The following is a 25160-nucleotide window of genomic DNA, read 5'->3' as shown; positions in this document are numbered from 1 at the left end:
TGAGGCCAGGAAAGGCTGCGGGGGGGGGGGGGGGGGAGGGTGGGGTGGGCAGGGGGCTGCGAGGGGCCGGGGGGTCTGTGAGGGGCCAGGGGATCTGTGAGGGGATGAAGGCTACAGGGAGCCGTGAGGTTGGGGACCGTGAGGGGCCAGGGCCTGTGAGGTGATGGAGCCAGGGGCTGGGGGATGCGGGGGGGGGGCCGGAGCGGGGAGCTGTGAGGGGCCAGGGCCGTGAGGCGCTGCGGGCCGCGGCCGATGCGCGGGGCCCAGCCGAGGCGCTGAGGGGCCGCGTCCCGCCCCGCTCCCCGTTCCCGTCCTCCCCCCGCCGCCGGGGCCTGCTCTGCCCTCCGCCGCCCGGCCCGCCTCACCTCGCTGGTGCTGGCCGAAGAGGCGGCGCTGGGGGTCGGCGAACGCTGCAGCGTGACCAGCGCCATGGCGGCGGCAACGGCAGCGGCGGGGACGCGGTTATCAACGGTGGTTGCGGGGCTCCGGCCGCCTCCACCGCCCCGGCGGCTGCGCAGCCCGCCCGGCCGCCCCGCCCCGCCGCGGGGAGGGGCGAGGGCGCTGCGGCGGCGGGGGCGGCCCCGGGGCGGGACGGGGCGGTGCTTTCACCGGGGCCCGGGGGCAGGGCTGGGCCCGGCCGGGCCCGGGGACCCCCGGGCAGGGCGGGGCGGGGCGGGGCTCGGCTGGGCTGGGCTGGGTGAGGCGGTCGCGGCCGTGGGTCACCCCACCGCACCGAGGGGGGTGCAGTATCTCGGCACGGGTAGGGGGGAAGGGGGGGTGTCGCGGTCCCCAGAGCCCCAAAAAGTGTCGGTAGGGTCTGAGCTTCAGCCCTAAAGCACCTGAACCGCTTCGGGGTGCGGCAGGCGGGAGCATGCTGCAAACCGGACCGAAGAAAGTGCGAGGGGTCAGCGGTGCCAAAAGCAAGAGGCAGACGAGTAATGGGGTAATTAGTATAAGAGGCTTTGCTGATTGTATGTAAAGCCCTTAATAATTCAGGCCGTTGGGTGACTGCCTTTCCCCCTCTGGCCCTGCCAGGCTGCAAAAGGGAGCTGTGCGAAAGCACCCCGGGGTCCGAGGGCCTGGACGCTCGGGGCTTGGCTGCCATCCGCCCCAGCGGCTTTCTTCTCCTGACCACATCCCTGGGAGGATGCGACCATGGGACAGATGGACGAGCATCCTCCTTCGTGGCATCCGGAGTGGGATCCCAAGCTGTGGCTTCGCCAGCTGCCCACCCTGGGGAGCTGGCCGGGCTGCCTGGATGGGGTCAGTCCCTGGCTGGTCCTGCTGCTCCTGCCCAGGGGCGTGGGAGGCAGGACGGCAGCCCTCACGCAACGATGCTCATGGTCGGAGAGGTGAGCAGGTGTTCCGCTACCATAAAGCATTAAAGGTACAAGGTGCTTAAACCCTATGACCTTCAGACTTAACCCTCCCATGCCATCCCTGTTGACCTCTCGGGGTAAAGCATCCTTCTGCTCAGGCTGGCATTCGCCTGGTGTGCCGTTCCTCTGCCTTTGGTGGGACTGAATTCCCGTCACCTGTGGTGGGTCGTGCTGCGTGGCTTAAACCCTGGGTTCAGGACTCCAGAGACGTGTCTGCAACTTGACTCTGTGGGAGATGAGTTCCTATTTATTTTAGCATTATTACCTCTTTTATAAAAGCTTTAGGCATGGTAAAATCCCTAATCATAGCAACTCTGCCCAAACACCACTTGTGCTTCCAGGGCTGATTCTGCTGCTGCTAATAATATCCGCACCAACAGAAACCTGGCTTTTCAGCCCAGAACCCAAAATTGTGGTTTTTGTGAAGGGAGGGGCAGCTTAGAAACAAGAAACAAAGCCATCTGACCCCTGGGAGGGGGAAGCTGAACAGCACAGCTCCTGGGGTCTATCGGGAGGGAGGCAATGCCATTTCTCTCTTACCACACAAAAATCAACATCAAGGCATCCGATTTTCCCAGATCCTGCAGGAACCCAGTGGCTGGGGAGTGCCATCCCCATGTCCCCATCCACCAGGACTCTTCGGGGCAGCCAGCAGTCACCATGGTGACAAGTGTCAATGATGGCGTTTTGCCATGGATGGTGGTGACCCCATTTTCTTTTCAGAGGAGCAACTCCGGGGCTGGCTGCCAGTGGGACATGGGATCCAGCGTGGAGGACTCCACCTCCCCAGGTCCGGAGCAAAGACTTTGGCCCCGTTGCCTGGGGGCGGGCTGCAATCCCGCTGCCCTTGGCACTTAGACCTTGCACCACGGGCAGTTTGCTGGGTGGTAAACAAGCTGCCCTGAGAAAGTGGCTCTGTTGAAGTCTCTGAAAACTGCGGCAGCTGCCCCGAGGACCACACACTCTGCAGGTAAGCCGGTGAAAAACGTGTGTTTCTTGTTATTTATTGACCAGCGAGGCAGATGCCTCCTTGGCTGGTGCTGGCAGGGGCAGCCTGGGGCACATCCCCATGGCTGTAGGTAGAGGAGGCAGTCCCAGTTCTTGCCAGCCGTGGGTTATAAAACCACAGCAGATGGGAAGCAAGTGTGGCTCTCCCGCTGCCGTCGGTGCTTCACTGTCCCGATGACTCATCCCTCCATCACACCAAATGTCAGTCCCGCTGCGGGCTGCCTTTCACAGCAGAGATGCTGCACTTCACCTTATCCAAATAAAACTATGGGTTAGAATTTACTCATGCTGCCCAGAACGGGGTCTGGCATGCTGCTGGCATCCCTCCTCCTACCCACACACTGGCAGCTGAGCAGCCAGGGATGTGACCCAGGCCGAGGTGATGCACACCGTTGTACCCCCAAGCCCTTCCCTGAGTTGGTCCTTGGCCACTCTCTGCCCAGATGGTGACCGCAGCACTTTTTCCAGGCTGCAAGGCAGGAAAGCTGCGTCAAGAGGGAAGTGTCAGGGGACCAAGGGGGAGCTGCAGACCCTCTTTGCAGCCAGCGTTTACAAACAGTGGTTCTCCCAGCTGATGCCAGGAAGGGTTTGGGGTGGTGGCACAGCCGCCTTCAGGTGAAGGCAGCCCTGAGAGCAACAGTGGCGTGAGGAGCCGGCCTTGCATTTATCGCACCTGGCATTCTCCCTGGAAAACACCTGTTGTTTCCTATTTCTTTTATCTGTGCCCACCTCTTTCATCTCCAGCCTGTGCCAGGAGGTGGGGAGAATTAGGAGCACCCGGGAGGAGGGCTGGGTCCCTGGGCATGGAGGGCTCACGCTGTCCCATGGGAGACGGTGTGAGTGGGTGGGTGCTCCCACCTCTCCCCAGCTGCTTGCCCTCGGCGTGCTGGCTGATGGGAGGGAGAGGAGGATGCCAATGGCTGTGCCACTCTGTCCTGTGCTGCCGCAGGGCACGAAGCAACCACGGCTCTTTCTGCCAGGCGGAGGAGCACAGCTGTGGGCAGCTGAGCTGCTGCTTTTCTGCTTGCCAGCAGCTACAGCGTGCCCAAGGGTAGAGCCAGGGATGCCACCCCAAGCACAAGGGCTGCGAGCAATGGAGAAATGTTCCCCTGCCACCATGGCAAACTACGCACCCCCTCATCTGTGATTTCAGTGCCTGGTCAGCACAGGCAGGTGTTGAAGAGGACTTGGGAGGCTTTACAAGAAGTGCAAACAAATGCCCCAAGAGCAGCTTAGCCCCTTCCCTGCAGCCCAGCTGTGCTCCAGCAGCAGAGCTGAGGCCAGGTTGGGTCCTGTGGGAGCTGGTGCTCTCCCTCCCGGGAAGCCCCAGCTTGTCCAAGCAGCTCCCCAGCCCTGGCACTGCCCTTCAAGCATTTCTCCCCCCACAGAGAGCCGGAGCCATGCGCGTGGCCATCATCGGGGCCGGGGTGATTGGCCTCTCGACCGCCCTGTGCATCCACGAGCAGTACCACAGTCTGGTGCCCTCCCTGGAGATGGAGGTCTACGCAGACCGCTACACGCCCCACACCACCAGCGACGGGGCAGCCGGCTTGTGGCAGCCCTACCTGAGCAACCACAGCAACCTGCAGGAGACGTAAGTGAGGATGAGGAGGAGGAGGAGGAGGCTGGTGCCATGTCCCCACTGGTGTGCCCATCGGTGTATGAGGGGCTGAGCTGCATGGGCACAGCTCCATGGGGCTGGCAGAGCCACCGCTCTCCTGTTTTCGTCGCAGGCTCTGGAATAAAGAGACATTCGATTACCTCCTTGGGCACCTGGGCTCACCGGCAGCAAAGGAAATGGGACTTTTCCTAATTTCTGGCTACAACCTGTTTACGCAGCCGGTGCCGGTAAGGAGCAAGTCACAGCCAGGGCTGGGAAGGGCTCCAGCTCGGAGGCTGCCCGGGGGCGGGCAGGGTTGTACTTCTTCCCAGACGATGCTCTGAATGCTTCCAAATCCTTCCAAGTTTGTCTTGTGACAGTTTGCCCAGGACACGGTGTTTTCTGTGCCCCCAATGCAATATCAGTATGAAGTGAGGGCTGAGCCCTCCGAGGGTGGGAGCCGGCAGAGCCTTGCCGGCTGTGGTGTCCCGCAGCTGCACGCCCACCCACGCTCCTTTGGGGTGGGCTGTCGTCCATCCCCCCCTGGCTTCTGTCCCATGATGGCACAGTGATTGGGGTTCATTAATGAGCTTGGACCTTTTTCCCTACTGCAGGACCCGTCTTGGAAGAACATTGTCCTGGGATTTAGGAACTTGACACCAAAAGAGCTTGAACTCTTCCCTGGTTATAGGTATTTTTCAGTCTGTTTTCCAGACAGTCACTGATGTGCTTTCCCCCAGGCAAGAAAGGTATGGCTGGACGCTCCCAGGCACCTCCCTGTCGAGGGGCAGCGAGGATGAGAAACCATGGGTGCAGAAGTGGCCTTGCTTCGTTACAGCCACTTCCCTTAAAATAAGTAGGAAACACCTCAAACAAACCAATAAAGCAGCAGCCCAGCATATAAGCCATTCCGGCCCCTCTCTAACTTCACCAGATATTGTCAAACTGGGGGAAGAAAATCAGCAGAAGGTATTTTATACTGTAAACAGAGGGAAAAAGTCATGCACTTGTTGTGCAAGGGGGAATTGGAGTCCCGGAGCTTCAGCAGCCATCAGGAGTGCCAGGGCAGGAGGCAGCTGCTCGTGTAAAGCTGTTGCAGGTCCTTATGGCTTCCTCTCCCTGTCTGGTTTCAGCTACGGCTGGTTCAACACGGCGCTGATGCTGGAGTGCAGGAACTATCTGCCATGGCTCACCAACAGGTGAGTGCAGAGCTGCCACGGCACTGGGGCTGGGGCTGTGCCGGCGTGGGAGAGCTGCTGCTCCCCCCAATTTCTCTGGCCGGCAGAACACAGGAGGCAGGTGTGGATTTTCAGCCTGCAAATCAGGTGTTGCCCCGGATCCTTCTCTCATGCCAAGTTGGTGCCTGACTTTAGGCAGCACTGATTTTAGGCGACCACCCCGTGTCCTGCTGCACTTCTGACCTGCTCAGCTTGAAAATGCAGCAGCGAGGGCACGGCAGGATGAGCCGAAGGAGAGGGGAGGCAGGGATGCATCCCTGGGAAGCGGGGAAAAGGGTCTGGAATTCTTACTTATTGCCCCAGTGGGGTAACAGACTCCCCACTTTAATAGTTAGCCCAGGAGTGTATTTGTCCATGACAAAAATGAAAGTAATGGGATACTTAGAGCTGCATCTGAGTGCTTTCAGCTATGGGAGTATTTGTGGCTTGGTTTTGTTCTTGCCATTTCTAACGTGGAGCGGGTGCCCTATCCACAGCAGAAGACCGGGGCTCTGACTCAGGACTTAACAGGACTGATCACCCTCGGTAGCTCTGGGCCATTAGGGAAATGAGCTAATGACTGGAGACTGTTAGGAACCACCAAGACGACCACGGCTGTTTATTACAAGGATCAACAAGCCGTACCTACTCTGGGTATCAATTACAGGCGCTAATTTGAACGGTACATTTGCTTTTAATTTGCTGGTAACAAATGAACTCATTCTTCCCAGGTTAACGCAGAGAGGAGTGAAGTTTTTCCATAAGAAGGTTGAATCTTTCCAGGAGGTGAGTGGCGATGTCGAGCCGGGGCAGAGCGGGGCAGCAGGCACAGCCCTGTCCTGGCATGGAGAAGCAGCACCCAGCACGTATGGGCTGCTCTGGGATGTCCCTTGGCATGAATGATGGGCCAAGGGACAGTGGCAAGACTACACCAAGATCTAGGAAACAAATTCTACCAGGAAAGATAAAGGCTCTTGGGCATCAAGAGGTGGCTGAGAGGGGCTAGGATAGCGCATTTGGCCGGCACTGACCGAAGATGCAGCCAAGCATCGGCAGTACAGCTTTCCCTTAAACTGCAAACATTCTCCTTGCCTGCACACATGGGGTCTCTGCGGGAGCCGTGCTGGGGAAGCTATGCCCTGGATCTGGCCCTTATGGTTTATTCATTAGCAGACTGTTGGACCGAATACTTGGCTTGGCTTTGATGCAGGAATCTCATGCCCCCCATGGGTAGTGCCCTCGGAAGCATCACTGTGTGTGCACTGCTCACCATGCCGCATCTGTCTCTCATTAGATGTTTGCCCAGGGCGTGGATGTTGTAATAAACTGTAGTGGGGTTCGTGCAGGGGAGCTGCAGCCTGACCCAGAGCTACAGCCTGGCCGTGGACAGATCATAAAGGTGAGGTGGGTGCAGGGCTTGTGTTCCCCCTCTATTTTTCCAGAGGAGTCGTTCATTAGACACCTTATGAGATACGGCCTCTGGGGCAAATCACGGGCTTGTGGGCAGGACCCACACTGGGATCAGGTCCTGATTCCCAGCAAATGTTGGTCATGTAAAACCCTCACGTGCGTGGAGGCCAGAGCAGAAAACCTGGATCCCGTTCCTGGTTCAGCTGTGGGGATGCCCCGAGTCTCCAGCCCGTTTCTTCATTGGGTGAAGGGAGGGGGAGGCCAGAGGCATAATGCTAATAATAAAAAGACGTGAAATCCTTGGGAGAAGAGGATGATTATTTGGGGTAACAGACTCAGGCCAGTAGGAAGCTCCTCTGCTTGCCTGCCTGCCCTCCCATCTCCCTGTCTTCCCATGGCAGCCGTGCAGGGAAGCCAGCGCTGTGGTGTACATAGAGCCTGAGCAGAAGGGATGGCACCACGTGCGGACCCCCAGGGTCCACGTTCACCGAGCTGCCCACATCCCTCCTGCTGCCTCCCCGAGCTGGGGACCCCGCTCTCCAGCTCTCCCTGACCCTCTCCCCTTCATCTCCCAGGTCCTGGCCCCATGGGTGAAGCACTTCATCATCACTCACGACATCAAATCTGGTATCTACAACTCGCCGTACGTCATACCGGGGTAGGTGACAGCAGGCGAGGCAGGGTCTGTCTGGTGTTAGCGATGCTCTGCTATCAGTGCTCCAGAACACCAGCTGCTGATGTATGCCCTGCAGCAGCCCAGGCTGGGCTTCATACCTGGCCTGATGATGCTTTTATTTGCCGCGCGGGAGGAGAGCAGGAGGACGTGGACAGGAAAAGCAAGGGAGCTCCCGCCATGGGCACAGAGAGCGCGAGCTCCCTGCACAGACCCTGGCTCGGCACTTGGACACGAGGCGGGGTCTGGGGCTGATCCTGGGCTCCTGAGCTCTCGGATCAGGTAGCACAAGGGGGCTTCAATGTCCCTGGTCCTGTGCTTTTCCAAGGAGCAAATCCCGCCAAAGTAAAAAGCCAGTCCTGGCCAGGTCCTCAAAAGAGCCAAACACTGACAGTGGGGCAAATATTTTGGGGAAGATCTTTTGTTTTCACATTTGTACCCATCTTTTTTATCAATGGTGTTGACAAAACTGTTGTACAGCAGGTCATTGTGGGGAAACGGCACTTCTGATTCATGCTCCCATTAAAACTGGTGGCAGGAATCCTTTTTTACTTTAATAAAAGTCTACCCTAAAAAGATCAGCCTTCCCCCCACTGTTACGCTGAGCTGTGCCTGCGGCTGTTGGTGAGACGTCTCTTGGGGGTGTCCCATTCAGTTTAGAACCCACACAGTGCTCCTTGCCACCTCCCTGCAAGGACCGAGGAGGAATCCCAGGGGAAAACCTTATTTCTGTGTCCCCATAGGGATGAGGAGGGCTGAAATGAGATCCTGGCCCCAAACGCACCATCTCTGAAGCTCAGCGAGTGGCAGTGGCTGTGCCTGGGCAGAGCCCAGCTTCCAGCACTTATCTTGCACTTTCCACCTGCTTCCCACCAGCAGCTTTCTTAGGAGAGTTGGGATCTATTTAGGATGGCAGCGTATGCATGTACCCAGGGAGCTAAATTGCAGGATAAATAAATACATCTGCTGTTCATCCCACCTCTGTTTCCTCCTGAGAGCAGCTATCTATCTACCCTGCTTTGGCAATGGAGAGGGTTCTTTAAGCTGTAACTTGAATGCTGCATTTCTGGCACTTCCTATTGTGCTAATATTTCAGGATTAGGCAATAAGCCATTATGTAAATAGGGACTTTGAAAGCTCACAGCCCCCAAGCAAAGTATTCCAAGTGATTTCTGATCACAGTCCCAGCTACATATGCATTCCTCTCCCTGTGTTTATTTTAGCTTGAGCTGTCATAGCTGGGCACCAGGCTGCCTCCCAAAGGAAGCAGTCGGGTCCAGCACTCACGCATGGAGGTCACATCTTCCATGCTGGAGAGATTGGCCCTGGGGGCTCTCCTCCTGCATGCCCCGGCATGCAGCCCTTTTGTCTTTGTGCTTGCCAGGGCTTGAGCAAAGTTTTAGAAGGGTCCAGCAGGTACAGACACCCCCAGCTCCCCCCAGCCTTAACCTGTCTCCTGTCCTCTCTTAGTCCGCAGGTGTTTTGGGGCGGCAGCAGCAGCAATCTGTTTCTTTGTGTTCCCCACTGGTGGCATCCTGTTCCTTCCAACTCTCTTCCCCAGCCAGGCAGGAGCAGACCTGTTTGATAGAAGATGAAATTAGCTGTTTGGTTTGCCCAGGCAAGGGCCTTTGGGGTGCTGATAATATTTAATGAATGACTTGCTCATGAGCAGACATGCAGGCACTGCTCTCTTGCCTGCTTGGCGTGACAGTTTCTCTGGCAGGAATAAGTTGCAGGCTCAGGGCGTAGCAGGATCCATACATTACACGCAGAGTCCCTCCGCATGATGGCCCAGCAAGGGACGGCTGGGGACACTCACCACTATGCATCTCCTTTGGCTTTTGGTGCAGGAGTGAGTTCACGGTCTTGGGAGGGATCTATCAGCACGGCAACTGGAACGAAGAAAACAGCGCCCAGGATCACAAAACCATCTGGGAGAACTGCTGCAGGCTGCTCCCTGCTCTCCAGGTGGGCCACGGGGACGGGCACTGAGGACAAACCGCAAAATCTGAATCTTTATATGAGTAACACGTGGCGCCTGCCTTCAGCAGGCCAGGAAAGCTGAGGGGTTTCTGCAAAGTGACTATTGCTTATGCGGTGTCAGCCGCCACGCCAAGAAATGCGCCAGGGACGGGTGAAGTGTGCACATAGAGTAACCCTGGGCTTTTTGCGTGCACCCCACAGCAGCACATAGCACTCGGCGAGAGGGTAAAACGTGGGGGGGCGGTGGCACGGCTCAGTGTTTGTGCGTGCCTGGCCGCATTCATTGTGCACGTCTCGGGCTCTGTATGCCTGGCTGATTGACAGACAGGGTCTGGGGCTGGCATTACTTTTGAGACAAGGTTTGTAGGAAAAAGTAATTACTCATATAGCTGGTAAAAAATTAGAACAAAAGCTTTGGGAGGTCCCAGCCCTTTGGTCGTGGTGTGTTCCCCCGCTCCCCGTCTTTTGGCGCTGCTGCATTAGAGAAAGGCTGGCGTGTGGTGAGGCTGGTTTGTATCCACTCCTGATGCTGCCATTGCACCCTGGATTAGCAGGGAAGGCAGCACGGGGCTTTGGCACAGCAGTTTGCCTCACCGTTTGCACTGAGCAGTTTGCCTCTGCTGCAGGCTGGCGATGTGTGGGCTGTGATCCGAAATTGTTCTGCCCAGTCGCCCCTTGCAGCATCACAGGAGCCAGTGCAGCAGCAGGGATGGGGCAGCCTCTGTCCCTGCTCATTGCAAGAGCCCTCATCTCACGTGCTTAGTGCTGTGATGTTTGGCTGCTGTAAATTGGAGAAATGCTGTGCAGGTGCTTGATGTGCTTTTACTTTCAGAAAGCAAAGATCGTAGAGGAGTGGAGCGGCTTGAGACCAGCGCGTCCCTGTGTTCGCTTGGAGCAGGAGACTGTCCGCCACGGCCATTTCCAGGCAGAGGTACTGTGCATAGCCCCTGGATGCCGAGTGCCATTAACCACCGCGCTAACTGTGCATCAGTCACTGCCACCTTGGCAGTGCAACACCAAAATCCAGCTAACGCTGGCAGTCTTCAGCCCGCAGCCGCACTGCCTCGCGTTCATCAGTCCTCACTCTGTCTCCCCTCTAATAATGGGTGAATCTCTGAGCCAGTACAGCCCAATGTCAGAGATAAGTGTCAGAGATATTAAGTTTTGATGGATTTTATGGGGAGAGTGGGCAGGGAGCGCTCCTGCCAAAGGAAAACCTGCAGCTGGAGCTTAATCCTTAATAGACAACAAAAAACCCATATGGGAGAAAAACGCTGGAATGACCTCTGCTGCTCCCAGAGCCACACGAGACACATGCAAACCATCTTTTGGTGTCAGCATTTAAAGTAGTGTGGTTTTCTGCTGGGAGTCCACTGTACAGCCCTTGTGCATGCAAACTTCATGTCTCCATTTAATAAAACCCAATACGCAGTTTCTAATAAAATGCTCAGGGCCTCCAGCGCTGACACCAGGTTGTTGGTGCAAAAGATTGGACACCTTGAGACTTCTTCCAGTTCAAAGCTCAGCAGCAGCACAAAATGAAACATGGTGAAGGCCCAGAGGGACACTGGGGGGGCTGTACCTGCTGTGGGGCTCTGGAAAATTCAGCTGCCTCTGTGTAGGTAAAGCTGTGTGTCTAGTGTAAAACTTCCCCAAGGCAATGGCTCTTTAAATTGCCTTGCGCTGCTAATATATCTTTTAAGAGAAAGGAGACGAGGGATGGCACAAGTTTCAGTGTGCCATCTGTTCTCGGACCTTCAGCACAGCACCTTGTCATGTAGGACCACATCACTCCTTAGCGCTGTCACCTGAACGCTCATCAGCAGACCTGCAGAGGGAATCCTTGATTCGATTGCATTCATATGTCTCTGTACAGCTTGGAAGAAGGGATTAAAGCTCCAAAGGGGATGGCGACTGCAAAATGTAATTAAATGGAATGAAAATATATTCAATTTTTAGCTGGAGAGCCTTGGAAAGAAATCGGTGTATTTAGGCAAAGCCCAGAGCACAGTTCAAAGCAATGCTGTATTTGAATTAGTTTATGGATCACTCTGTTCCTTTATCAGCACATCATATCCGCACTGCCTTGGCGCAGGAGAGGTGTAGCTATTGATCCCAGCGATGAGTCAGGCTCCTGCTGAAGCAAAGTAATTTACCTTGGCAGGAACAAACACTAGGTAGGATGTAACATGTTGTGCTCTGAGGACCACGGCTGTGAGCCCTGCCACTGCATTTTGGGGTGCAGAGGGTGCTCTGGGATCCCACTGAACTACGCGGAGTTTCTCCTGCCTCTCCAGTGGCTTTTGGAGGGAGGGAAAGAGCAGTGGGTCACTGAGCCCTGTGCCAGGAGCTCCCAGATCCCAGCCTCTATCGTGGCTCCTTGCTGCCTTTAGCCCCAGAGGGCTCCAGTGCAGCTTTCCCAGCCCTGATCCCTTCTCTTCTCCCGCAGGTGATACACAACTATGGCCACGGAGGGTTCGGGATCACCATCCACTGGGGCTGTGCCATGGCAGCAGCCAGGCTCTTTGGAAGCATCCTCCAGGAGAAGCAGCTGGCCAGCCCGCCGCAGCCCCGCTTGTGAGTTGTCTGCTCACCCGGGATTATCGCAACAGCAGTAGCTTAGAAATCACAGCAGAAAGATGCAAATAACACATACACGTGGGACATCTGACCCTCCCACCAGCTCCAACACTGGTTTGTAGTGTCTCGTTTTTAGGTTGCTGCCAGTTCTGTCGCTGCTGTTTGCCAGACGGCTGAGTTCCCTCCACCCCAGCCTTGCACAACCTACCTAGAGGAAGTGCTTTAAAATACGGACTAATTATCTGTGGCAAAGTGCACTTCTGGCCCTGGGGATCAGTCTGCAAAGGGCAGGCAGGGTTCAGCTGAAATCTTGATGGTGCTGCAGTTCATCTGCACGATGGGACAGGATCTGAAACTGAGCCGGTGCCACCTGAGGTCTTCACTGACTGCTCCAACACCCAGCATGTAATTAGATTTGCAAGCTTCCCCCAGGAGGCAAAAGCTCCTTAGTAGGAAGAAGCTCTGAAGCTCCCAGGGAAGTAACAACAGTTCTAAAAGCATGTGGTTCAGTTACAATAGCTTTTCTTACGTTCTTGCCAGGATGAAGCACGGGTCTACAGCACCTGGTTAGTGTATCTGGCAATAGACAGCAGCAGTTGCCTAAAATGGGCTTTCCAAATGATGTTTTTAGCAACAAAAGCAACATGTTCCAGCCCTGTGTACTTGCCAGCCAGACTCTATATATAGCAGAGAGCATACGCAAAAGAGCTGTTCTTGTCCCTAAAACTCCCACAGGCCCTTCAGTTTCTCATTTCCTCCAGCCGTGAGACATGGCTGGCACAGCAGCTCTGAGAGAGGAGCTGACATGGGGTAGGTTGTGCCTCCTGAAGGAGTTGGGGACAGCTCCCAGGAGGGTATGACTTTTTGGGGGTGTTCAGTGATGCTGCTGGGGACCCAATGCACTGAAGATACAGTTTGGCCGATTTTTCCATGCCATGCGTCCTTCCTGCTCTAAAAAACATCATCACAGACAAGGTACTGAATGGTCAAGAAGCATAAGCCTCAAATCCAAAGGCTAGTGCTTGTCCCGAGCCCAGCACACCGTGCCTGGCTCACTCTCCTCTGTGGATCAGCCAACTGTTTCTTACTCATCTGTGATGCAGCTTCTCTCTCCCTCTGATTCCGTGTGCCAGAAATAGCTCATCAACCTGGTTTGTGATGTACCAGGCAGCTGCATCTAGTGAATGAGAGATGCTGCAGTGCAGCTGGGCTCGTTTTACCTCCTGGGCACATGGATTTAAAACAGTCCCATGAAAAGTGCATGTTTCCTGGCCACAGCCTGGCACCAGAGTTTTTCCCTGTTGAAAGACTCATCTCCTGACATGCTGCTTCAGTTTCACCAAGGAAAAGAGAAACTTGTGAAGGCTTTGTAGGAAGTGATGAGCACTCAGTGCTGCTAGAGATGGTCCATGCACAGGAGATCTGCTGCCTACGAGTAGTGGGTACTACGAGGGTACCTATGAGACTGGTCTCATTTTCAGGAGTGCTATGGAGGTTACTGTGCCAGCACAGCCGTGGCCCCGGGAGACCTTCCAGTGACCTCATTTTCTACTGAACACTATGTGACCGCTGCGTACTTCTCTGGCTTACACACCCTGTGCAGTCAGAAAGCTCTGACGAGCTTTGCTGAGTGCATCTGCTAATTGTCTGCCCTTTTACAAAAGCAGCAATGGTTACTCTCACTGTAAGGGCCAGAATTTCTCAGCGGCTGCTGCCTTGTCCCTTTCCCTTCCTCTCTTCCCTTTGTAAAGGTGCGGGAGGGTTGTGTTTGCCTCTGCTATGACACCTGCAGTGCTGGCAAAGTGATGTTGCGTGGGATTTCCATGCCTGTGGCACTGGAGACCAAGGCAACAACTTGCTGTCGAAGGCACCAGTGAGAGCAGGTCCTGAAGTTCCTCTGGCCATGATTTTGGCCTGGTGCTCCTCCCATCCTTGCAAAGTATAAACCACCTGATGATAGCTGTGGTCATTTGTGCTTTCTGCTTGTTGCTCAACTGCAGAACGTAATCCCTTAGGCCAGCCCCGTAGAGCTGCTGCCGCAGCAGAGGTGACAGGGAACTCTGTTAGCTGCTATGGAGCTGTGGCAGAGGTTAGGGCAGACCAGTGTCCATCCTCAGAAGGCAGCAGAGAGTGGGTGTGTGTTAAAGAGCCTGCTGTTGTCTGGTAGCTGAGGCACCTCTGCAGTATGCTTAAAAAACAAAGGCAGACGTAGGAAAATTAGGAGCCCCTGTCATGTCCAGTCAGTCTGTCAAAAGGGTTTCCCACTTTATCTGGCAGCTCACCTGATATATCGCAGCCACACTCAAAGCGTATAATCAAGAAAGGGACAGGAAAAAAGAAAACAATAGCTGGAGAAAATTTACCATTGATTAATGCTAAACCTAATGGTCTGTGATACCACTTCAGAAGAAGCCATTCAGTGAAATAGCATCCGCTTGATTTCACTTATTCCAAATATGAGATATTGAGGATCATATTCTCCTCCCATTTGTACTGCTGTAAATCCAAAACCACTTACCTGATTTCCGAAGAGCTACCCTGGATTAGCAGAGGTGTAGCAAATCATTCTATAGCTTGCAATAAGCAGTTGACTCTTCTGATCTTAGAGCCTACAGGAGCAGCTGTCCTGTGATCTTACACGACCTCTTAGAAGACAAACAGAAATGATTAGATGTGTAATTTTATTTGCGGTCTAATTTTGCTTATTTTCTAAAAGGCCACAATCTAATATGTGTGCACAATAAAGGTAATATTCAAATATCTCATGTGTGATGCTTTCTCTTCTTAATGATGGCATGGAGAGGGCCTTAAATGCTAATTCCATAGAAACATCCCAGTAGATCATCATTCCATGTCTCCCCACACATTTTTCCTGAACGCTTCATCCTGCAGGAGGAAGAGCCGTCATTCTACATTCTCAGCAGACAAATGAACTGAAATACCATCGTGTGAAATTACGTGGTTACCTACGTGTTGTTGCTAACAGCCCCTGGCCCATTAAGAACTCACACTCCCGCACAGAAATGTTTGGGACACTCTCATGTAGCTCCCCTGATCACTCCATTTTGAGACTAGGAAAGGTATTTTACACTGTTGGCAGCCACAGATGACACACTGTGGGACAGAAGAGTCATGAGATTGAAGTTCACTTTTGTGGCAAGGGCAAGGTGAGAGGGAGTCAGTGGGATGGCTGGACAGCTGCTGCACATACTTTCTTGACAAGCACAAACCGCCATCTCCAGCGGCCGGCATCAGCACATTTTACAAACTTGCCGTTCTCAACAACGATTGCCTGTGACACAGAACAAAGCTGGAAATACATCAAGTATCAGTAAAGTTATCCTCTGTAAGCAAACAGCAGCTCTGGCATTCTGGAAAACAGAATGAGCTTTAGAAATGCCTGAGGATGCCAAAAAGTTCACAGAAAACACAGAAGAATGAATATTCTCCCTAAGTATTGCTTCCGCGATACAAACCCTTCCATAATTACCAACCGTTTCCATTCCCAGAAATAAGACTCTTCATCCCAGTGGACTGTCAACAGCTGCACAAGCTGCGAGAAGGAAAATGAATGCACGCGGAGATGAAAACAGACTGTATGAGCATGCAAAGTATTTACAGATCATTAGTCATTTTGACTCAGACATGAACAACCTTATGTTTGTAAATTACTGGACATCAAAATAATAATATCATTTAAAGGGTAGAGGAATACAGTCAGGGTTATGCACTTAATTATATTTTATAAAAACAAGATACGTAAAAGAAAAGTTTACATTAAAAAGTAAATAAAAAGAAGGAACCCTCCCTGCCCCAAAGTCCAGACACATGCTAAACTACCTCCTCCCAACCGGCCTTTGTGATCTGCAATCACATATTGCAGCATTAAAGGCACTGCTAGAAATTACCCATAGGCAAGAAGCAAAACTGACTGGTTTTTATTGTCTAAACTGAATTAAATGCAAAAAGCAACTACAGATCTTAAGATAATTTAAAAAATATTTAGCTGTCATTATCTATGAGGTTACTTATAATGCAAACCTGAATCTTGTGACTTTTATGTCCAAATACACAAAACACACACACACACCATGAGTCAGATCTGCAAAGTGCTGAGCCCTTGCATATCCAGCTGAGTCCATAGAGCAGCATGTATCTCAAATCTCTGAACATCAAGACAAAAACCGGTAAAGTTACTGACCCTTCGTAAAAGTCCCATAAAACAGCCGAAAGCATTTTTACTGAAAAAACTATTTATTTGTTTAACATAAAATATCTAGTGTGGAATTAAACTATCCAGTGTTGCATCAGTAACATAGGAACAAAAGGAGTATTTTACAACAAGCTTGGTATACACAAAGTTTTTAAACATTAAAATGTATCCAGCTTAGAAACTGTACATTCAAACACAGGAAAACATTCAATGTTCTTTTGGCAAGCATTTAGGAATAATAAATCATTCCATCAAAGCACACTTGGAGAATTATTTTTCCCACAACAGCTTTGCACATTAATATATTGGACAGTTAGCAAATCTCTGAATCCCACAATTCCGTTTGCTCTCGATTTTCATTCAAAATTATCTCACTTTATTGTTTTAAATGAACTAGCTATATTAATTCTTTCATCAGTGAAAAATACTTGCCAGTGTGTAAAACAATCTTTGGAAGCTTATTATATACATCAATGATGTTGCCATATTAACAAAATATGACTTGTGATTATTTATAGGCTATTGTGTATCAACCCAAATGTTCTTCAGTTTTTCAGTGAACAACCTAAAATATCTTTCCATTATTAATAATATGCAAGGACTTGCAAAACCTGAACTTCTCTTCTGTTTCTTCAGTGCCCAATAGGCTCCTACTGATTTCAGTGAGGTGGGATCAGCTGTGGCGTGCTCCTACCTGTCTTCCTCTATTCAGCTAATCTAAAGCCCACAAATATCCATGGGAGACTCTCCCAGACTTCAGTGAGCTTTGGATCATGCTTTAGGCATCACTGTCTCTAAATCAAAGACCCAGACTATGAAGATGTCTCAGCAGGACCAATCTTGGCGTTTGTATCATTATGTACATTGTCAATGCAGAATTCATAAAAAGTGAAAAGCAAAAATGCCTTTGATTTTTTTTTAATACTGTAAAAGTCACAGGTTAAAACTGAACTACTCAACAGCATCAAAAGGTTTCACACTACCTATAAATCTTTACCTGGGAAATATTTTATCTGAAGTATACATATGTGCAAATCTATGAGATATATATATACTTCACCTAAAACACTCTGAATGCACACTTTGAAGGCCGTTGCAATGCAGTCCTCTAAAACTGTTGAATATTGACTCAAAAAAATGAAGTGATATGTGAACATTAACACTGGAAAAGTAGAATTTTAACTAAAGGCGCCTGTAAGGTGGCATTCCGTCAGGCCACGGATGTCATGCATTTTATGTTCTTTCTCATCTCTAATGCAGACTGACAACCTGCTGAATTCTCCTACAGGCCATCCAGTTTTGGGGTATACACCTAACTGTAAACACAGCTAATGGGAAGCCCACACGGCAAGAGACACGTAAGCATCTGGATGTGCCCCTGTCAGGTGTGGACTGGCATGCTCTCAAGTGCCTTCACCAGCAGGAGGAAGAAGATGATAGTCAGAACTTCCATTAAAGGGTGAATGGTCCATACTATGCAAAGACAAGGCAGGTTTTCTAGCTCACTGGTCACACGCATGGTCTAATATCTGATCTAAAACCATCCCAGGAACTGCGTCCTCACTGCCAGTGTCTTGTCCATCTCTCGCACATCAGAGGGACAGTCCAAGGGAAACAAGTATGTCTCTCTCTCTACTTTGAGGCAGGTCTGAGCTACCCCAGTTGCATAGTGCATTAGGAAGAATTATCCAACTACAGCCTGACAGAAGGAGGTAAAAACAAATTATTTGCACCGGTTGTCAGTGCCGTGAGAGCCCTGTCTGTTTATTGGGGATCGATCAACTGGAACTTGAGCTTGCTGGAGATTAAGCACCCAGGATACAGAGACAGCAGAGACAGAGATAACCGAACCAGCACACAGCAACAGCCACTGGAAGAGACAGTGTGTTTCTATGTCATCAGCCACATCTAAAGTGGGATCCCCTGTGAGCTGAATTGCATTTTCATATTACTGTGAAAAGAAAAGTTTCCTGTTTAGACCAACCACTTCTGGAGTCTTTCATTGCAGTCACCATCATCGAGTGGTAAATGAATGGACAGAGACATTTTGGCGCCATGTCAAACTTTAACTCTTCTCAGCAGAAAATACCCACACACAGAATACCAGTAACCCTTTGGCCTTTTTCTACTAGTCTGAGTTTCCTCAGTTTCTTTAAGGAATTATCCACTTCTAATTTTCCTTCAGTGCTATAAACAAACAGCCTAACATGTCTTGGAGCATTATACTGCACTACAGTGCTGTAAAACCCTAAGTGAAAGCTGAACCCCAACTGTGTTCACTTGTATTGCACCCAAACATGGACTCAGTGACCTAGTCTTGCCCCACAGAAAAGGGGCCTGGTTCCCAGAATACTTAAAATATTCTATTGTGCAAAAATTTGTTGCACGCTTACCTATGTTTACGTGAGACAACTGACCACACATACTATAAAAATGTATTGCTTCCCACAGCCTAGTGATTAGCATTTAGTCTATCTCACTTACATTTAGTTGTGTGTGTTCCATAGTCTGGAATCCTGAAAATAAACTGAGACATGGATGAGACACATCTCAGCTTCCTTATGCATTTCCTCGCTGCACATCCACAGACTCTGAAATCTGACTTCCTGCATAGTGACAGATTTCTGACAAACAAGACAAACTTATCCTCACCTGAACTCTGTTACATTCTCTGACAAGAGCAGGATCATCAGCCTCGAGGAGCGACATCTGAAGGAGTGAAGTTCCTCATCTAGGGATGATTGCAGTTCAGCTCTTCCCATGATTTTTGTTCGTTTACAACATGATGCCAGCTACATTCCTTTGTCACCAGCTTGATGTTAGAGTCAATGTACAATCAGCAGCTATCGAGAAGTTCTGCCCAGCTGTCAGGAGGCCAGCTTCTGTTGGGAGACACTTGAAAGCAGCTCCATCCAAATTGCTACACACAGCTGTTCAGACTGAGGCATTTTTATCAAAGGTTTTGGCTACACCACCACAAGAACATACTTAGGCAAATTGAGAAGAAACATGCCTGGACCCATGCAGAAAACCACAGTGTGCATCTCCACACACAAAGAGACACCAGTACAGCTGAAGCAGTCTTCACCAAGCAACAGACAGAGCGCTCAAAGTTTCTGGCAATGTTAGAGAAGTCAAATTCTGCTCCAAACCATGAGGATTTATGTTTCTTATATAAGACTCCATCTCTGCAACAAATACCACTCCTCACTGACTCAGACTACCTGCCTTGGATGGGAGAAACGTTCAGAAAACTGTTTCCAAGCAATCAGTCAGTGCCTATTAATTCTCAAGGAACAGAACCCATAAGCAAGGGAACTAGAAAGCATTGGTCGGTTTGCCGTTATCACATTTTGTTGTTGTTGTTGTTGATGGCTAAAAAGTGCAAGGCAGGCATCTAATTCATAAAACCTATTCTGTAGTGTATGGAATCCACCATGTGCTATGCCAGGTACACAATAAATATTAATCTTTTGGTTTTAGGCATCAAGAGTACATTATTTTAATTACAGCTTATACTGAGTTGCATTCAGTTAGCTATTTGCTTGACACGGGACATTTTAAGCTGAATAGCTGACCATGCAAGCACAACAGACTTAAGAAAAACCCCTCCTGCTAAACTTCAGATGATATCTGGATCAAATGCCTCTCAATACAGAAGCAAAATTTTTATGTGTGTGAGCAAAGAGCAGCAGAGACACAATTTGCTTAGGTTCAACCCAAAAGTTCCTGCAGTTTGACACGTGACATTGGCAGTGACAGTATGGTCAGCTTTCTATGCTTCAGGGTTGGATTTTTTGTGAAAGAGATCTTGCTCATATCATTCATTCTTTCAGCAGGTTTTCATGTCCTATCATTCCTGTGATCCAGAGTTTGACCTGGTGACCCCTGGGGAATGAGATCCTCTGCCAACCATCTCCTGTCCCCATTCTCTGTGGCTGGACTCCTGTAAGCCACGACCTTTCGTTTCAATGGGCAAGAAGCAGGAAGCCACAGCAGCCAGCATGCAACATCCACTGTAAACCACCAGTGTTAAATAGACGGAAGATTCCAACATAACCTGCAGAAAAAAGGCAGAAAATACGAAATAGTACCCCTGAGCCTTATCACAGAAAGAAATACAAATACTAATGTAGTAGTAGAAATTTTAATTACAGTATTGGAAAAAATGTTTAACATGCACTGCTGCATGCTTTCTTTCCTCAGTGATGACACATAGCTATTAGACACTGACAAAACAGTCTGGATTACAAGCGCCACGAGGTGATGCTGCCCTTATGTGTTAGACAGGACTTAAGCAAATCACAAGTTTTCTACCTAGCCCTCTGCAGAGCCACTGCTTCTGACACTGTCTTCTGAGTCCTGTCCCTGCGGAGCCTGGCTCCCCCAAACTCCCTGTCTAGCTCTTTCCACATACCCTGGAGGTTTGTAGCCCCCAGCACCTCAGCCTGGGATCTCAAGAGAAAGGTGGCATCGCACCATGCACAGAAAGTCCCTGTCTCTCACAAATCCCATCTCCAGGCAGTGGCTTCCAAGGTGTCCTTCCATCCATCCAGCAGCCTGCTGCTTGGTTATCTATCCCCCAACATATGGAGCTCTGGAGTAAGAGGTAAATTCAGAGATGAGCCTGAACTCTGCTCAAGGAACAGGCAACAACAACCCTCCTTCAACACATCATGCACAGATTGCCCTTGGTTTGGCCCTTACAGCAGAAAAGCAGGTTCTCCCCCACCTTCCTGTGCCTTCAGTCTCAGGAGAAGGGATTTTACCTGTGCAATGAACGGGGTTATGAGGGCTCCCACTCTGGCCATTCCACTGCATGTTCCCAGGCCCAAAGCACGCGTGGCTGTTGGATAAACCTGTGAACAAAGCATCAGCCCATTAACAGTAGTGGGAAGCTCTCTTCCCTCCAGTCTCCTAAATCAATGGAAATTAGTAAGTGGTACTACAGCAAGTTCTGTTAGACAATGACAATGAGATCATCAACTCATATCTGGGGTAAGGTCCATTGTGAAGAGGTCATAAAAATTACTTTCCCGCCATGTTCTCACTCCCCTTAAATATTCTCGTTACAAAAACAACCTCCTTACCTCAGGAGTGTAAACATAAGCAGCCTGAAATCCTCCTGAAATAAAAGCTCTTGCAATGAAGAGCAGCACAGTAAGAACATTTCTGTGAGAATAAAAAGGAGAGCAGTGTTTGGGATTGTTCTGTACAATCTGTTTGTTTAACTTGGAGGCAAGTGCAATAAAAATGCTAAATTTGTTAGAACGATTTCTTTTGTTTTTTAATGAACCCTTTGTATTTTTTCTGGACCTTTAATATAACAATGATGCCAAACAATCTGCATTCCCACAATCACATCAGTCTTCTAAGTGTATTCGTTCTAACTGACAGCTGTGGCCTGTTGAAATAAGCAGTGAATGCCTAAGCTTATCTAAATAAGAAAAATATATTCCACATTATGAATGGTGCTAACAAAAAAATGGCACACATGAGAAGGAAATGAGAGTGCAGCTTTCCTGTTTAAAAGACATGAACCTATGTAAAACCTGGATATTTGCAGCTTTGTAAGGTTTCTTCTTACAAGGTTTCTGTACTGTAAGGTTTTGTACAGTGCTTGAAAAGGTTTAAATTCAGAGTTCTTCTCTGGCTGTTAGGTCATTTCCTTGTTCGTCAGCCCCAAGGTACAGACATTGTCGCATGCATATGGCATGAAGGCCAGATGCAGTCAGAGGCAGACTCTCAGAGCTCAGCTGGAAATTTGGTACCATTAAGATTCAAGGGTAGAGCTGCCAACTGAGTTGTTATTTGGAAACTCTGCATGAAGGACAGATACTGAACAATAAAAAAATGTGAAGCCAAGTTCTTTTGAAAATTGGGCCCCATGTATCTGCAATGCCAGCATCAAGCTGCACCAGCTACTCTGTATACAACTTCAAGGTTGTGCCAGTCTGTGTCTATTGCTTCTCACGTAACTGTGCCATAGCACTGAGACCACCAAGAGCCCATGACAAGTGAAGCAGTCAGAGCATCTGAATGGGAGGCAGAGACTGGGCTTGGTTGTGAAGCACTCCCCTGGTACAGTCAGCCCGGGGAAACATAGGTATTGAATGGCAGAGAGCAGTACATGAACCAGCTACCGAGGCTCATGACATCAGATCTGTTTTAAAAAATTGTCCAGTGGTTACCTCCTACTCAGACATAAGCTCTTATTTTCCCCTTTGGATTGCTCTGTCTGCAAAATTACAGTGAAGGATTTCTCCTCTCCTGCTTCTTTTAGTTTCCTTCCAAAATCTGGTGAGAAAACCTAACACCGTCCTTAATTCTTTCTCCAGTTGAGCACGACCATCTCATGGCTTTTCAAACCACCACTTACAGTTCTCCTGCCATAATCAAGAGAGAACATGGATGAATCAGATATACCAGTTGTTCACCGTGTCTTACTTACCTTCCAACGCAGAGAAACAGCAAAAGACTGCAAAACGAGAAGACCAGAAAGGACAGGGCCATGGTTTTCTTGCGGCCTATCCGATCAATAATCCATAGTGTTACTAACACACCTGTAGAAGGAGACAAGTTGACCGTTGGGAATTGAGCAAAGGTGCAGGCTGCAGCAGCTAGCTTTTAAAATAGGCTGGGTTATTTAGATTTGAAATTTTGTTCTCTCTTTCTTTAAAATACTTTGCTGGCAGAGTCATCAGCTAGGGGTGTAGAATGGATTGCCCCAGCCATTGGTGCCACGTGAAAACAGAAGGTCTGTGTCCCAGCTGGTGAGTCTTGCTCCGTGTTCACTACCCCACTGGTCCACACATCCACATGCCCACACACTCAGGGGCTACACGCTGACGTAGGAGTGAGCAATCAACTCTGACATCTGTTAACCTCTGATTATTGCAGTGGTTACCAATGTGAATGCTAAAAATGCCTGCCTTATGTCTCATTGGAATATCTTTTGTTCAACTTCTGACTATTGTTCCCTGCTAATCTTCCTACTGCTAGATTTAAGGGCTCTTTAGAACTTAGTATTTTCTTTCCATTGCATTATTTATATGCTGCCATCAAATTATTTTTCACCTGCTCTTTGACGAAGGAAGTAGATCAAGCTCTGTAAGTCTCACAATGTTAAGCATTCTCTCTTATGCAACTTTTCCAGATCCTTTCAAAAGCTGAGGTATACCAAGTGTGGAGATTATTCAAGCATCAGAGTTGCCAGTGTCATATTCAGAGTTATCCCTGTCAATATTTCTTACTCCTACCTTAGTATGTGTCAGGATCAAATCAGTCCTACCCAGATATAGCATCAGTCCAAGAGTACATACTCTCTCTTCTGTCCACTGTCCACTGACATCCTTCCCAGAATGACTGTTACGCAGGACAGTCTTCCTATTAGGTAGCGACTATGCATATTTATCAGTCACAGACTTATAACTTTTCACCAATTAAATGGCTTCTCTTTGAGCATTTGTCCCTGCAACTATAATCTAGAACAGTGAAAATAACCTGACCACTGCCTCACAGTATTATTTCAAACTATTAATACTGAGAGATCATCTTCTACACCTGAAGAAACAATGGCTATTACACACTAAATATCTTGCTTGTCCTAAGTCAGACTGTTCATTGAAATTCACTGAAATTGTCTGAAAATCCTGACTGAGGCTGGACACAGAGCTTTAGGGAGCAAGTTCTCCATTGATTCACTATACCCACCATCCTTTTAAAATAGTTTTGGAAAGTCATTTATGGATAAAAGTTCAAGTGATTCTGCCCCTTTGATTTAATTGTTACTCTTCCTCTGAATGCCTAATATGTTGCTTGGGCCATTATATCTTCACAAAGCAATTACTAGTGATTTTATCTGTAGTGATCACACGGGCAGTGAAGAGAGCTACAGCTACTGTGTGTACTGCATCTATCAAGTAGTCCAAGCAAGGAGCTCCAGAGCTGCAGGAAATACATTGGCATTAGGCCAGACAGAAGAGCCCATTTCATTGCTTGTACCAGAGCCCATTCCAATCACACTGAGCCACTGGCCCTGAAGAACTGTTGCTTCTTATTGCCACTTACCAGGGAATTCTGACAAGGTTGTCCAGAGCAGGTCAGTGTAGTCTTCCTCTGTCAGATACTCACAGGTCAGGCTGCACTTTGCTTTAACTTCTTTTCTTCTACTGGATACTGTGGGAGGAAAAATAAAAAAACCAAGTATTTAATTATTTTAAGTAATCTCTTCTCTGCTTACCTTCCTTTACTCCTGCAATGTCTTTATCACTCTTACTGCTGAAACTGATAGAAGGGATGTACTGAAAAGACCCTGCCACACAGCAGGTATGTTCTACCTGGAAGATACAGCTGAAACTGAACAGTTTATAATCTTATTTGTGGCAGGATGTCTTACCTCGGCAACCATCACTATCAGAATGAAAACTTACACTTCCCTATCAGCTGTACAGGCTTAGTTATTTTTCAGTCCAGGGCTCATGACAGTGAACAGGATTAACATCAATAATTCAGTTTCTCCCTACATAAATTGGGATACTAACACTTCATCTATACTTTGAGAAGACTGAATAATACCATGTCTTTGTAAAAACAAGTATTTTTAAAGGATGCATGCTCCTTTGTGGAGGCTAACCAGAGTTAGACCTCTCAAATAGCTAATACACTGTTGTACAAGCTCGGGATCTATGTCTTCTCCCAATACTACCCATCCTCTTTCTATAATTTTCCAACTATCAGTTTCCACTAATTACAAGTGTTCTGAATACATTCATGCCTCCCCTGGGGAATCAAACTTTTCAAGTGTGGTCAAAGCACTTTTTTTTTTTTTTTTAAACACAAATATCTGCAACAAAAAGGGTGATGGTTTCCCAACATTATCTTTTTTCTCAGCAGGTCTTCACATCTTGAGAACCTGGTAGCTCCACAGCAGCAGCAGCAATCTCTATCTAACTAATTAGGTCTGTCAAATCTGGAAACTACATTTATTCAATCACTTTTTTCTCAAGAAGAACAGATATTTTTTCTAACAGGTCTCCCTTGAAGGTTGTCTTGCTGTTTTACGTTTTGGGCTCAGAGACATTGCAGGACCTCTCTG

The 25160-nt window shown here is 49.3% G+C and overlaps 3 protein-coding genes across 8 annotated transcripts in view; 1 reads left to right on the top strand and 2 right to left on the bottom strand.

Annotated features, from left to right (window-relative positions):
• The window catches only part of SSH1 (slingshot protein phosphatase 1), a 41382-nt gene extending 40848 nt beyond the window's left edge, over positions 1–534 (bottom strand). For all 4 annotated transcript variants that reach the window (XR_008236539.1, XM_052796159.1, XM_052796165.1 and 1 more), the window contains exon 1: positions 366–534. Coding sequence is in view for 3 of the 4 variants with exons in the window: in XM_052796159.1 (XP_052652119.1) it covers positions 366–431 (66 nt within the window). In the remaining variant the exon portion in view is untranslated. The remainder of the gene's footprint in view (positions 1–365) is intronic.
• A 243-nt stretch (positions 535–777) lies between these two features.
• DAO (D-amino acid oxidase) lies at positions 778–14610 on the top strand. The gene is made up of 12 exons (XM_052797573.1): positions 778–943; positions 2103–2349; positions 3776–3981; positions 4121–4235; positions 4602–4678; positions 5121–5186; positions 5936–5990; positions 6499–6603; positions 7190–7272; positions 9138–9255; positions 10103–10201; positions 11720–14610. The coding sequence occupies exons 3-12, from the start codon at positions 3788–3790 to the stop codon at positions 11849–11851; spliced, it is 1044 nt and encodes a 347-aa protein (XP_052653533.1). The 5' UTR covers positions 778–943; positions 2103–2349; positions 3776–3787; the 3' UTR covers positions 11852–14610.
• Positions 14611–16085: 1475 nt separating this feature from the next.
• SVOP (SV2 related protein) overlaps positions 16086–25160 on the bottom strand; it is a 29791-nt gene continuing 20716 nt past the window's right edge. For all 3 annotated transcript variants that reach the window (XM_052797364.1, XM_052797362.1, XM_052797363.1), the window contains 5 exons: positions 24134–24241; positions 22515–22626; positions 21154–21235; positions 20833–20922; positions 16086–20123 (listed from right to left, as the gene is read on the bottom strand). In XM_052797364.1, the coding sequence (XP_052653324.1) occupies positions 19917–20123; positions 20833–20922; positions 21154–21235; positions 22515–22626; positions 24134–24241 (599 nt within the window). In that variant the 3' untranslated portion in view covers positions 16086–19916. The remainder of the gene's footprint in view (positions 20124–20832; positions 20923–21153; positions 21236–22514; positions 22627–24133; positions 24242–25160) is intronic.

The sequence above is a fragment of the Harpia harpyja genome, chromosome 9, assembly GCF_026419915.1.
Source record: "Harpia harpyja isolate bHarHar1 chromosome 9, bHarHar1 primary haplotype, whole genome shotgun sequence".
Taxonomy (NCBI): domain Eukaryota; kingdom Metazoa; phylum Chordata; class Aves; order Accipitriformes; family Accipitridae; genus Harpia; species Harpia harpyja.
Note: the sequence above shows the minus strand (reverse complement) of the source record. Positions and strands in the feature narration are given on the sequence as shown.

Coding starts and splice junctions, on each gene's coding strand:
- DAO (XM_052797573.1), top strand. CDS start 3,788: ATGCGCGTGGCCATCATCGGGGCCGGGGTGATTGGCCTCTCGACCGCC. Junction 4,236..4,601: donor TGTTTACGCAGCCGGTGCCG/GTAAGGAGCAAG, acceptor TCCCTACTGCAG/GACCCGTCTTGGAAGAACAT. Junction 10,202..11,719: donor ACGGCCATTTCCAGGCAGAG/GTACTGTGCATA, acceptor CTTCTCCCGCAG/GTGATACACAACTATGGCCA.